The sequence below is a fragment of the Gadus chalcogrammus genome, chromosome 23 (assembly GCF_026213295.1).
Source record: "Gadus chalcogrammus isolate NIFS_2021 chromosome 23, NIFS_Gcha_1.0, whole genome shotgun sequence".
Taxonomy (NCBI): domain Eukaryota; kingdom Metazoa; phylum Chordata; class Actinopteri; order Gadiformes; family Gadidae; genus Gadus; species Gadus chalcogrammus.
The window spans coordinates 5,437,648-5,451,863 of record NC_079434.1 but is presented as its reverse complement, the minus strand read 5'-3'; the positions used below and the strand labels follow the sequence as shown (position 1 = coordinate 5,451,863).

The 14,216-nt window shown below is 47.3% G+C and overlaps 1 protein-coding gene across 1 annotated transcript; it reads left to right on the top strand.

Moving 5' to 3' along the window:
* The first annotated feature begins 123 nt into the window (after positions 1-123).
* Positions 124-5,942, top strand: tubb6 (tubulin, beta 6 class V). Its single transcript, XM_056583795.1, has 6 exons — positions 124-263; positions 670-778; positions 1,434-1,544; positions 2,442-2,557; positions 2,747-2,875; positions 3,103-5,942. Exons 1-6 carry the CDS (start codon positions 207-209, stop codon positions 3,916-3,918), a joined length of 1,338 nt encoding a protein of 445 aa, XP_056439770.1. The 5' UTR covers positions 124-206; the 3' UTR covers positions 3,919-5,942.
* The last annotated feature ends 8,274 nt before the right edge of the window (positions 5,943-14,216 follow it).

Genomic DNA, 14,216 nt, shown 5'->3' with positions numbered 1-14,216 from the left:
AACAGAACAAGGAGTCGTAAAGTTCATGAACTTTTGTTTGGAATGACTCCCTCCCCAAACTCGTACCCGGTTGTGTTCGCGTGCACGCGCTCTGGAGTTGGAATTTAGCGCGGGTTGAGCTAGAGGCTGTCATTAGAGCAGAGACGCACCAGCCGACAGCAGTAAAACCTTTGAAGAGCACAGCAGGCCTACGCACGAGCAGAAACATGAGGGAAATAGTTCATTTACAAGCGGGACAGTGTGGAAATCAGATCGGGACGAAGGTAGGCACATGCATGTCAACGTTTATTATTTGATACATTTTTCGATCTAATCGATGAGTTAATAATATTTTTTCCTTATTTTAATTGGATTCAATCATTGGTTCTGAATCTAATGAACTGAGTCACCCAAGTTGCGCTCTCTTGATCTTTTTTCACTTTTAATAATTCATTTAGTGGTTTCTTGCTTTTCACGAGTAGGCCTAGAATTTTTAAGCGGATGCCATCGTTTGTATTAGAAAGTGTTAGACAGAAAATGGTTTAGAATTAAACGTCACACTACTTATCCGACTAGTCTCACTAACCCTGTTAACTAAGGAACGAGTGGGTCATTCAATGTTCAGGCGGAACACAATATGTTTTATTTGAACGTCGTCATCAGCTTCTTCTTCTTCAATGACTCGTGTAGTTCTGGGAGGTGATCAGTGACGAGCATGGCATCGACCCTACCGGGAACTATGTCGGCGACTCGGTGCTGCAGTTGGAGCGGGCGAACGTCTACTACAACCTGGCGTCCTGTGAGTAAAACTATCGGTTCATTCAAACTTACGTCATTTGGCTCTCTCCACGCATGCGCTTCAAGGCGACTCGAGTGGAGGCGCTCATTCAAACATACGACCTCGCGCACTCTGTGGATAGCCGAGTGCGCTATGCGTTGAGTCACTGTGACGCGCAAGCGTGGAGAGCCTTCCGCCTTTGACATGGATAGATGACAACAGCTTCTCTCCCGGTGGAGATGTGTCAGTTCAAAGTGAGGAGAAACCCGCAGGCCATAATACCGCTGCTCCTCCACAAACATGGCCCCGCAACAGTAATGCGGAGGGGGATCAAATCTTCCCATGGCCATTTTGTTTCGTTTAAAAAAGTGCGTAATTTCTTCCCCCACAGGCTGAACATTGAACTGCATGAAGTACTCAGTTTCCAGAAGTGTGTATCTAATCCTAATAATTAAATACTCTAAACCTGTGTTGCTTGTTCTTAATGTGGTGCAGATGTGTTTTATGCGTAGGATTATTTTTTTTGGGTTACGTAAATCAGGTTGGTTTTTAGATGCATCTCATTCATAATAAACCGAATAAATAACCTGGGCTGCCCTCAGGGGTTGTGATTTTTTTTTTTTAAATACAGAAATGGATGCATTGAATCATGTTCACGTTGTTATTTTTTTTGCAGCAAATAAATATGTCCCCCGTGCCGTGCTGGTGGACCTGGAGCCAGGGACCATGGACAGTGTGCGCTCAGGGACCTTCGGACAGCTATTCAGACCCGACAACTTCATCTTTGGTAAACACAAAACCTTATTAAAGGGGACATATTATACCACCAGGTGTGAGTGTGAATAGCCTTACAAGCCTTATCGAAAATCTGCCCCATATGTCATCACTAGAAACGGCTTGTAAGGCTAATCACATTTCACACCTGGTGGTATGTCCCCTGTACCCTTTATTTTTTTTTTTATAAGGGCCGATATCTGCTTAAATTTGCAAGCTGGACAGTATAAACCAATGTTGACATGTCCCATGCCCTCGGTTACATCATGATTAATTTATTGCCAAGAGTCATAAAGTTAAATGGGATTAACTTCAGGTAGACTCCTTAACATGAGGGGTTGGCTGTCATGTTAATGGAGACTCTTATAATTAAGTTAGACCCACCGTCCTTGTGTATGGGGTAAAGGCTCGGATTGAATAACATGCAATCTTCAATATAAACTAACCCCTCCCTTAAATTGAGTGTTCATGGCATAACTATAACCTCGATTTGAAAAGCGGGTCACTGATGGAAATCTGCTCTTAGTACTGTATAAACAGTGGAGCAGCATTCCTGTTCCAACAGCCCTGGCTCTGTTCAACAAACTGGCTTCACCAGAGGACACAGACCTCTCCCTCTGTCTCCCTCCTACTCCATGTGTTGCAACTTACTGCACTACAGTGCTCTACACGTTGCACTCCAATAAAATGGACTGAAGTACACTACGTTGCTCAACAAATTATAGTAAACAAAACTTGGCCTTTAAACAAATGTTTAAGATTTGTTAAATTAAGCTGTTTGGTACTTTATCAAGAATAGGGGAGACGTGTGTCTGCAGCTGCACATGGGGATGTTTATGTGGGGGACGTATAATAAGGGAAGTGCCTTTTTTAAAAGATGTCTAACTTTGTTGTGATGGGTTGACCACAGGACAGACAGGTGCTGGGAACAACTGGGCGAAAGGCCACTACACAGAGGGGGCGGAGCTAGTGGAATCGGTGCTGGACGTCGTGAGGAAGGAGTGTGAAAACTGTGACTGTCTACAGGTACACTTTGATATATTTTGGTATCAATAATAACGGATCAACACTGATATGGGCCTTAAAGCAGGTCTAAAATAGGATGTCAGCCCTCCGTTTCACTATTGGAAATCTGAAATGCCTCTTTGTCACCTTTATTTTGTGTGTTCAAGTCAACCGCAGCTTGTTGAAGGTTTTGTGCGTGTTTGTGTATAGGGTTTCCAGCTCACCCACTCTCTAGGTGGAGGAACAGGCTCAGGCATGGGCACCCTGCTCATCAGCAAGATCAGAGAGGAGTACCCCGACCGGATCATGAGCACTTTCAGTGTCATGCCCTCCCCCAAGGTATGGCTAACCCCGAAGTTGACCTGCAGAATGTCAAATCAATCAGCCAAAGGCTGGTTGTAGGTGTTCATTTTTTACCCTAGTTTGATTCATTCATTGATCCTTCTGGATTTTTTTATGTTGGATGAATCATAACACGCCGTTTAAAATATGGATATATTTACAATAGAGAGATGATAGCTAATGGATTTGTGACTGTGATGACAATGGCCTGACCCCTCATCCAGGTGTCTGACACGGTGGTGGAGCCCTACAACGCCACCCTCTCCGTGCACCAGCTAGTGGAGAACACAGACGCGACGTACTGCATCGACAACGAGGCGCTCTACGACATCTGCTTCCGCACGCTCAAGCTGACCACGCCCACCTACGGCGACCTCAACCACCTGGTGTCGGCCACCATGAGCGGCATCACCACCTCCCTGCGCTTCCCCGGGCAGCTCAACGCCGACCTCCGCAAGCTGGCCGTCAACATGGTGCCCTTCCCCCGCCTGCACTTCTTCATGCCCGGCTTCGCCCCGCTGACGGCCCGTGGCAGCCAGCAGTACCGCGCCCTCTCCGTGCCGGAGCTCACGCAGCAGATGTTCGACTCGAAGAACATGATGGCGGCGTGCGACCCGCGCCACGGCCGCTACCTCACGGTGGCCACCGTGTTCCGCGGCCATATGTCCATGAAGGAGGTGGACGAGCAGATGCTCAACGTGCAGAACAAGAACAGCAGCTACTTCGTGGAGTGGATCCCCAACAACGTGAAGGTGGCGGTGTGCGACGTGGCGCCCCGCGGCCTCAAGATGTCGGCCACCTTCATCGGCAACAGCACGGCCATCCAGGAGATCTTCAAGCGCATCTCGGAGCAGTTCTCCGCCATGTTCCGCCGCAAGGCCTTCCTCCACTGGTTCACGGGCGAGGGCATGGACGAGATGGAGTTCACGGAGGCGGAGAGCAACATGAACGACCTGGTGTCCGAGTACCAGCAGTACCAGGACGCTACGGCCGAGGAGGAGGAGAACTTTGACGAGGAGGCGGACGAAGAGATAGCGTAAGGAACAAGCGGACATTGGTGACGGGATGGCGAAAGATTATGGTATACAATGTCGTTCAGACATTGGTCCAGGTAGGAGGAAGAAGAATCTCCAGAATCCAATTTGGGTATCAAACCTTGACAGACTCGTCCAGAGTCTGCTAAGCAAAAACAAAACTTGTCTATAAAGTTAAATTTAAAAGAACTCTGATATTGACAACTGATTCAGGATCAACATTTACGCTACTGGAGAAAACTCGGATACAAACTTAAATTCCTTCCTACAAGTTTATATTACACTGATAGTAGCTACTATTCTTCAAGTGTAACATATGTAGATAGAGATTTAATTTAACTAAATGTATGATATTACAAACTATAAGCAAATACACCCACATCCATCGTAGTATCCGACATGCAAGTAACAAAAAAAGGAAAAGGAAAGTATTTAACAATTTACTCTGAACAGTGGGTTTTACTTAATCAAAACAAAAGCGTCTTTTGTGTTTAAATGTTGTTTGTGTTGTGTTGTATGAAAAGGTGACTTATTTTTAAGTGTTGACCCCAGTGGTTCATTCCAGGGGAAATAAATCAAAATGTTTGTTCTGAGCTCACTTCTTCGTGCAGTGTTATGTGTTTTGTGTGCGTTTTACTCATTGAGGTTCATGGAGGGAATGTCGCATTTTGCAGCTCACTGATGGTATGTCAACTCCAATAACCTTAACACACACCTAACCACACACTCAAATGCATGCAGAACAGGAATGAGCCAGTCAACAGCTTTCTAATCTCACATCATTGTGTTGCTAATGTGATCCTACAGCAGATGTATTTGTTCAGACAAAAGCCAGGGAACAAAGAGCCTGGGTGCTCACTGTCAGATTCAATGCCAAATGCTTTGCTCATGTCTGCCTGGCCTGTTGGAATGGGTGAATGTAGGCTTTTGTGGGTGTCTGCGTTCAGCTGTGATGAGTAATGAAACACTGGCCTCCTATTGGCAAAATTCAGTGTTTCCTTTCAACCTTGAACTTCCACAAAATGGAGCCTCATTCAAATCCTGAGACGAGGTAGCATACCTCAGACAGGGGAATTGGAAGTGGGGTCAGAGTTCATGAGTGGACAATCTGTTCGCTATAGTAGGTAGCACAGACCTGCTGAAACTGGGCGTTTCCAGGTCTGTTAATCGGTTTATTGCATCACCATTGTAATTACTTGCACACAATATACAGGGCGTTGGGCATTCTAGTCAGAATTTTCTGTTTAATCTTAAAGTTTCAACTTTTTACGTCATGTTTAGTCTACATAGAGATGCATGTGTTACGGTATACCGAATATTGGAAAGCTATCGGTAAGTTGAACTGACCTGGGTCTGTGATCTTGACCAATAAACAGGAGGTGGACCGAAGAGCAGCGCGAGGAACCAATCGGAGACCCGGAAAACAGCCTCAGCCCAATCAACTGTTAGTACAGATCGGCCTCCAACACATTTCACTCATGAAACTTCGACATTGCCGTGGCTTTGACATTGACTGATCCGCTGGTTAGGCTTTTGTATGACAAATTATCCAATAGTGATGTTTTAGGATACATTCCAGATGGCAACAAGGACCGCCTTATAAACGTCATGTCATTCATCTTAATGATGTCAACTGACCCCTGTTTCTTGAAGGGTCTGTAAAGAGTTGTGTAGCTAGATCCAGTGGTTTGGTGAAAGATGTGCTGTGAACATTTCAATAGTACTGGAGTACGCCAGCCAAAATGCAGTCATCCACAAAGTAGTAGACCTGGGCAAAAAAAGCCTTGGATCGATAGATGGTCCAACCACCAAAAAAAAATAAAGATAACCTGCATACGTACTACTGCAGAGAAATCATGTTTTTATGTGATTATTGTAACAGAGTTTTTACCTCAATAGACAAAGTTGGATGCATTTGTATTTTGCCAGTTCCCTGTGGATGACAAAGTCTGGGTGAAGTTGGGATAATATTGTCAAATGTATTCAAAACCATTTCCATGTTTGACGAGATTACAAATAAAGAATAATTGGATTTCCCTTTCAGCCACACACATTACTAATGCTAACATAACAGGAGGTGTATTATGATTATGGTGTTATACTGTGTAGACACATGATCAGGGCACACAGTGATTTGGATGTCATTGGGAAACAACGCTGCCATAGGTCACGATGCCTCCAAAGATTAAACAGTTTGGGCTATGGAACGTTCTACGACGCCACACTATTCTTCACTGAGCATAGTTTGCCTAAAGTCCCTCATGTGAACACAATGTGACGTACAAATTAATATATGTAGGCCTACCAAGAAATAGCTTGACTTTTTTTTTGGGCCATAATAATAATTAATAGGGCCATAATTCAGAAGTGAACAATTATTACCAGAAAATAATTAAGAATAAGTTGACCTGTTCACAGAGTGAGGCTAGCGTGTTCTGCCAGAGAACTACATGAGATTCAATGTCTGTTAGCATTATTGCATGATAATGCTAACAGACATCTGTTAGCATGATTGCTCTGGCAGGTTAAAAAAAGCACATCTTTGTACGAATGCTACTGCTGATGTTAATATGAGGGAAATGTGTAATGCCTATTAATAGTTCTGTGGTATATCTACTGTCAGCATACACATAAGGTCCTGAAGCAGTTCAGGATGGACCTACAAGTGGCAGCTGACAGGAGGGAAAACCAAAGTCCATCTTTAATCTCATTGATGCTATCTCAATTGTTTGAGTGCAATAACATCTGGATTTATGAGAGGTTTAACTCAAAAGATGACTCATTAATTAATATATTGATAATATCCTCCAATCACATCACCGCAGTACAATTAGTTTCTGGTCCATTCACATGAACCCCACGTATGATTATGAATCACATCCCAGTATATCAGAACACATGATGAGGTTTCTCTCAGGACTCCATCAGGAGCGATGGACACTGCCAGGGTCAGGGGTCCGATTCCCACACAGGTTAGAATCTCTGTATGTATTTAAAAAGGATTAACAAAGCTTATTGAATAAAGCTAAAGTAAAACAGAGTCACACACACATGATAGAATGCCCCGATATATCGGTGCTTCAGTGGCTCTATGATGTCATAAGAAGGCCCATTCCAAGGCAGCCCTAGCAACCAGCCTCATGTTCCACTTGAGGCAGTTCAAGTTGGACGAGCAGAGAGATTGGATGATAATAATTCAGCATTGCTAAATTATTATCGTGCGAGAATGAATTTCTTAGCAAGCCTGTGTTGCTGGCCCTGCATCGCACCTCAGGTACGTGAGACCCACCCGATGAAACCAGTACATGAGTTTCAACGGCTGTTGGAATTCCAGTTTGATCTTGTTGCTCTCCTTTGAAGAGAATCCAATCTGCATGTACAAATACTTCTGTACTTCTATAATATATATATTACTGTACTGTGTGATCATTGTTCTGTGGTGTTCCTCCTCTCAACAGAGATACCAGGCGAGTCCTGCAGCAGAGCAGGTCGACCCGACACGGCCCACAGAGGGCCAGGGCCTCTCTGTGACTCTCTGCAGCGTCGACACGCTGAGCATCAGCAGTGAGGACCACCGGGACCCTCCGGGCTCCGACCCCTCCACCCACTCAGACCCAGCTCCGCCCCCCGAGAGCAGGCTCCACCCCCAGAGGCCCAGGCCCCGCTGGGGGTGGCTGCGGCGTTTTGGCCTCCCCAAGGTTGGTCTAACTGAACTGAGAGGTCTTACTGGAGGATCGTAGTCTGTAGTCGTCCTCCTTTGGATTAAAGTGTCCCCAAAGTAGGATTTATTTATTAAGTTAAAGTAGTTTGTTGTTGCCTGTGTAGCTGTAGCCCATATCAAATTATTTACTTCAGTTTATTTAGTTTAAACTCAAATTCATACATTAGATAATGTATTCTCTATGTCTCTATGTGTAACTGAAATCTCTTTTCCTCACTATGACTGTTACGTACCGTATTACTGGCAACAGCGAAAACAGGAGCAGAAGCTGGCCGGAGGGAAGAAGGCCACCCCCTCCGAGATGGCCCAGGTCGGCCCAGCCACGGGCCAGGGCTCCAGGCCGGCCACCCCCTCCGAGGTGGCCCAGGTCGGCCCAGCCACGGGCCAGGGCTCCAGGCCGGCCCCCCCCACCGAGGCAGGGCAGCTCCAGGAGGATAGAGCTGCTGCCCTGAGGTAGGTGCAGGAGGAGAGGACCCCAGGTGACACCTGGTGACCTCTGGTGACCTCTGGGGACCTCCGGTGGCCTCTGGTATCATCGTAGATCTCCACATGGATACCGTTCTCCAAAATGAAACCTTTAAGCATCCTTGGGCAAGCTGCCCTAAACCGTAAACTGCATTGGATTAAAGCGCCCCTAATAAAGTGACTAAACAGTAACTATATGAATCTATGTTTGAACCCATAGGGAGGCCCGGACCCCTTGGTTGGACAGTCAGTGTGACGGGGTGCAGGCCGGACCCTCCGTAGACGGGGCCCTCGTCCGGGGGCCGTTATCCCAGTCTGGGGGCCTCCTCACCAGGCAGACCGCCCCCCCTCGCCTCACAGAGCAGCAGCTGGGCTTCCTGGGGTGAGTGCTGGATGACGGGCTCATACACACCAACCCTCAGTAGACACACCAGTAGCATCCACACCAGGGAGGTCATTCAGTAAACAGACCGGCAGCAGGTACAACTGCACTACCGCTGATATCCACTAGATGGTTGTTGTGGCTCTATATCGATATATTATCCATTTGAATGCATGTTAGAGTTAACCTATAAAATACAAACCATAATCATGATAATTGTGCAGCAATCAATATCCCAGACTGATAATGATCGGCGATAGATGTATCTTCATCTCATGAACGTTCAGATGTGTTCTTATTCAAAATAAATAAATAATAATAATACCTTGATATGAATACCAATGCATCGACAGACAAAGTACTTCCTTCCTGGCTCCTGGTGGCTAGTGCTGTAGTGAGGTGAAGCCTTGCTACCTGTTGTTGTGTGTGTGTGTTCTCAGGCTCCCCAACCTGGCACAGAGCTGCTATTTAAACTCCACCCTGCAGAGTCTCCTGACCCTGAGGGTCTTCAGTCAGGAGATGGAGCAGACGCAGTGGGCTTGGAGTTTAGCCCCCTCTGCACAGCTGCTCAGGTACACACACTGGCAAACCCACCGGCAAACACACACACACACACACACACACGCACACACACACACGCGCACACACGCACACACACACACACACACACACACAGACACACACACACACACACACACGATGCGATGCGATTTCCTGCATTCTAGTCCATTTTAGGGTGACCTGCTGGACCCTGGCAAATCCTAAATCCCTTCTAATTCATAGCCTACATTTTCAGTTGCAGGGCCTGCTCAATATAATACTATTTAATGGAAAGAAACAATATCCACTTAACTATTGACTTCTAGAGATTTTTATGTAAACTACAGTGGCAAAATAATAACTTAAGGTCTATTTTGCCACTAACTTAACTTTCAGTAGATTCAAAGCCACCCCCTCTAGGGTCTATAGCATATAACCACGTTGTCTGAATACAGTTTAATGTAACAGTAAACTGACAAGATTGGTTATTAACACCGCAACTGCAAATTTACCACACGGAGATAACTATGGCAACCGGTCAAGCAAATTTTCATTTTGCCATCATTCTGTGCGCGCATTCGCCGTGTTGATAAACAAATAAGCCCCCTATAGGTCCATGATTTTGTAGCGAAGAATTATCCATGCTGTTGCATGTCCTTTCCACTAGATAGCATCATGCTGTCAGTGTTGTCATATACTCCCTCCCCCCACACATAAAACAGTCAGACACCATTACAACCTTCAAGTCACAACTCAAAACTCACCTGTTCAAACTCGCACACAACGTCTAACTGATCACTGTTTTGATTGTTAGTTTGTTTTGTTTTGTCTTGTTTTTGTTTTATTTATTTTTTATCTATTATGTTTATTTATTTATTTTTTCCACAATGTCTTGTTTTTTTTAAACGATTTATGATGACTATATGCTCTGTAAGGGGTGGTAAAAGAATCCAAAAAAAATCCCATGGGCCCCCCTCTGCCTTGCCCCCCCAAGCCTGTCCACCTTACACCCCAAGTCCGGCGGCCCTGCACACACACACACACACACACACACACACACACACACACACACACACACACACACACACACACACACACACACACACACACACACACACACACACACACACACACACACACACACACACACACACACACACACACACACACACACACACACACACACACACACACACACACACACAAACACACACAGACCCACTGATTGACAGCTAGCTCCTACATAGAAGTACTTTCCTCCCCCCAGGGAGTTTGCGGCCATCGGGACATCACGTTGCTCCGGCAACAACGGCCACAAGATGGCAGTGCTGAGTTCGTTTAAGAAGAGGGTTTCGCTGCAGGCCCCAGAGTTCAAGGACGGTGGACAAAAAGTGAGTTCCCCCCCCCCCTCTCCATATATACCAAACAACTTCTTTACTTTGTGTGCGGTTGTGTTCAACATGCGTGTATGTGTGTGTGCGTGCGCGTGTGTGTGTGTGTGTTTGTATGTGTGTTTGCATGCTGGCGTCGTGTATGCTTGTGTGTATGCTTGTGTTTGTGTGTGTATGACTGTATTCGCCTGTTTTATGTATGCATATGTATGTATGTGTGTGTTTGTGTAGGACGCCCATGAGTTCCTGACCGCTGTGCTGGACCAGTTGAGGGGTCTGTCCCTCCTGCTAAAGCCAGCCGCTCTGGACATGCTGGGAAGGACCTACTCCTGCCCCGTGGAGTCTCACCTGCTCTTCAACATGTTGAGAACCAGGACCTGCAAGGGGTAACTCAACTCCACCTCAACCCCCTGGCAGACGCACACACTGCCTCTCTTGATTATTTTCTAAACGACCATACTTCTACAAGTTTAAAATAGCAATAGAAAAATTCAGAGAATCACAGATACGTTTGAGAAATAGATGTGAACACAGAGGAACTACAAACTACTTGAATGACATTAAGCCGTCAATGGTTTTCCTTAGAAGGATATTGACCGCTGTGGGATGCTGCAGTCACTCTGGGCGGCTGATCCAGAGGAGAGTAGACATTAAACACTTCCTCCCTGTAGGTCTTGTCCTCCCTGTAGGTCTTGTCCTCCCTGTAGGTCTTGTCCTCCCTGTAGGTCTTGGTCCTCCCTGTAGGCTATGCCCTCCCTGTAGGTCTTGGTCCTCCCTGTAGGTCTTGTCCTCCCTGTAGGTCTTGGTCCTCCCTGTAGGTCCTCCCTGTAGGTCCTCCCTGTAGGTCTTGTCTTCCCTGTAGGTCTTGGTCCTCCCTGTAGGTCTTGTCCTCCCTGTAGGCTATGCCCTCCCTGTAGGTCTTGGTCCTCCCTGTAGGCTATGCCCTCCCTGTAGGTCTTGGTCCTCCCTGTAGGTCTTGTCCTCCCTGTAGGTCTTGGTCCTCCCTGTAGGTCTTGGTCCTCCCTGTAGGTCCTCCCTGTAGGTCTTGTCCTCCCTGTAGGTCTTGGTCCTCCCTGTAGGTCTTGGTCCTCCCTGTAGCTCTTGTCCTCCCTGTAGCTCCTCCCTGTAGGTCCTCCCTGTAGGTCCTGGTCCTCCCTGTAGGTCTTGTCCTCCCTGTAGGTCTTGGTCCTCCCTGTAGGTCTTGTCCTCCCTGTAGGTCTTGGTCCTCCCTGTAGGTCTTGTCCTCCCTGTAGGTCTTGGTCCTCCCTGTAGGTCTTGGTCCTCCCTGTAGGTCTTGTCCTCCCTGTAGGTCTTGGTCCTCCCTGTAGGTCTTGTCCTCCCTGTAGGTCTTGGTCCTCCCTGTAGGTCTTGTCCTCCCTGTAGGTCTTGTCCTCCCTGTAGGTCTTGGTCCTCCCTGTAGGTCTTGGTCCTCACCTTAGTGGTTAACGATATGGAGGCCTTGATGTAGGGAGGATGTCGGCCCCAGCAGCAGTGTATCCTGCTCTGGGCCAGCAGTCTTCATCAGTGTCTCCCGTATGTTCTCCTGTGTTAGATGTGAGGGCCAGTCCTCGTCCATGGAGGTCTTCACCAACCTGTCCCTGGACCTGGAGCCTGGAGGCTCGGTGAGCCAGGCCCTGGACAGATACCTCACGGTCAGTGACCCCACCCTAGGTCATGGACCCACCATGCTGTCGCTCATCCCCCCCCTCGGTGCTGCTGCGGGCGGATGGTTGCTCTGTGTGAGGGTCAAACCCAGGCATGTGTTGTGTTGTTGTTGTATTTGTAGGAGAGCTCTCTGAAGTACGCCTGCCAGTGCGGAGGAAATACATCTGGCATGCAGACCTGCTTCCTGACCCGACCTAAGTGAGTGATTCTACAAGCTAGAGAGATAATGATCTACAGTAGCTTTTATTTCCAGTGTTTGTTGTAACAGGAAGGCGGTATAGCATACTGGGCCGTTGGGTTTCCAACCCCCAGCCTTAATGTGTTCGCTCAGACCGGGAAGCGTCTGGCTCAGACCGGTTCTGAACAGATTGTGAGTCTCTTTGTATTAACTCCTGTCGCTCCACCTGCTCTTGCCTCGTCTCCTGCAGCGTTCTGGTCCTCCACCTGAAACGCTTCCGCTTCACCCTCACTGGGAGGATAGAGAAGGTGGAGGATGAAGTCCTCCTGTCCAGAAACCTGGGACTCAGCATTGGGACAGGTGCTGAAGCTCTGTCCCTGTCCTGTTCAGAAGATCCAATATCTTATCCACTTATATCTCTTGTGTCAGTATTATGTACACATGAAGAGAATAAGCAAGGCCAGACATAGACAAAGAGTATATGTTGATTGAATAACTGAAACGATGAATAGGTGTAGCCTTTACTAACCCTTCAAATGATTTATTTCATACTACAGAGGCAGGGAGTGAGGTCAGCAACACCATGGTGAGAAGAAGAGAGAGAAAGAGAGAGAGAGAGAGAGAGAGAGAGAGAGAGAGAGAGAGAGAGAGAGAGAGAGAGAGAGAGAGATTATTAGAGAGATAAGAAGCTAATAAGTTATAGAAATTTGTCTTTTTAATAACATAAAGCAAGATAAACATGCAGAATACTTGCTTATATAAGTTAATATAGCTGCCCTAACTTGAGCTTAACTTCAACCTGAACTGTTAGTAAGATGAAGGGAGAAGAAGAGCAGGAAATGTTCTCTGTGTGTGAACCTGCTGCTGTCCTGCCGACGCCGTGCTCACTGTTCAGTATGATACGCGTTTCCTTCCCAGGAGAAGTACACACTGGTGAGTGTACTGAGCCACATCGGTGCCCGGGCTACATCAGGTGACACAAACACGCACAAACACACGCATAGACTTTAGGAGTTTTTTGTATGTCGCTTGCAGTTACACTGTCCTGGGTAGATTGGTTATTGAACGATTGACTTATTGATTATTGATGATCGATCATGAGGATGATATGATAGGGCATGTCAGAAATGTATCTTTGAACCCGCCCCCAGGACATTACATCAGTGAGGGGGCCTATCCGGAAGAGGGCAACAACCTGGCTGACCAATGGCTGCGCTACAATGACCTGAAGGTGTCACGGACCACCGGCAGGGCCGTCTGTCGCCGGCGGCAACGCACAGCCTACCTGCTGTTCTACCAGCGACAGGTAGGAGGGCGAATTAAATCACATCCAAAAGGCACTAAGACAGATAATCTGGACTCCAGCAGGCCTGGTTTCAAATCAAAGTCTGGTAGGCTGGCCATTATATTCACTCAGTTAATTAAAATCCCTTTCTGAAAGCTTCATTGACCAGCACATCTGAGTTTCTCTTTGGTAGAATGTCTCAGTAATAAAACAGGACACAAGGCGTGACTCGGCCCCTTCAGCCTCTGGTGTCCGGCCCAAGCTCTGAGCCGTCTCCCCCTCGGGAGTTCTGCTGTAACGTGGAAGACTGCTGGGTCCCAGATTAGCTCCAGTGTAGATAATGATGGGGTGAATGAGTCTGCAGTATCCTACAATACGTGGTGTTTCCTTTGTGTGTCCAGGTGTAGAACAGTCTGGGGTCTGGGTGGGGGTGGGGGAAGGGCCCTCTGGTCTTGGGTGGGTGTCAGGGATGTTGAGGAGCAGACCAACATCCCATCCCAGAGTCCCAGAGCCCCCCGAGACCACGCTGAGCCCACCCAGGAGCGATGGAGGCCCAGACTCAGTGGTCTCCTCCAACCAGGCAGCCCCAGCCCTCAGCTCCTGCTGCAGCAGATTCCCCTCGCCGAGGTCGGTCTCACTCAGCCTCACTGAACTTATATGTCTGTTTGAATACGTTA

Coding starts and splice junctions, on each gene's coding strand:
- tubb6 (XM_056583795.1), top strand. CDS start 207: ATGAGGGAAATAGTTCATTTACAAGCGGGACAGTGTGGAAATCAGATC. Junction 264..669: donor GAAATCAGATCGGGACGAAG/GTAGGCACATGC, acceptor TGACTCGTGTAG/TTCTGGGAGGTGATCAGTGA. Junction 2,558..2,746: donor AAAACTGTGACTGTCTACAG/GTACACTTTGAT, acceptor GTTTGTGTATAG/GGTTTCCAGCTCACCCACTC.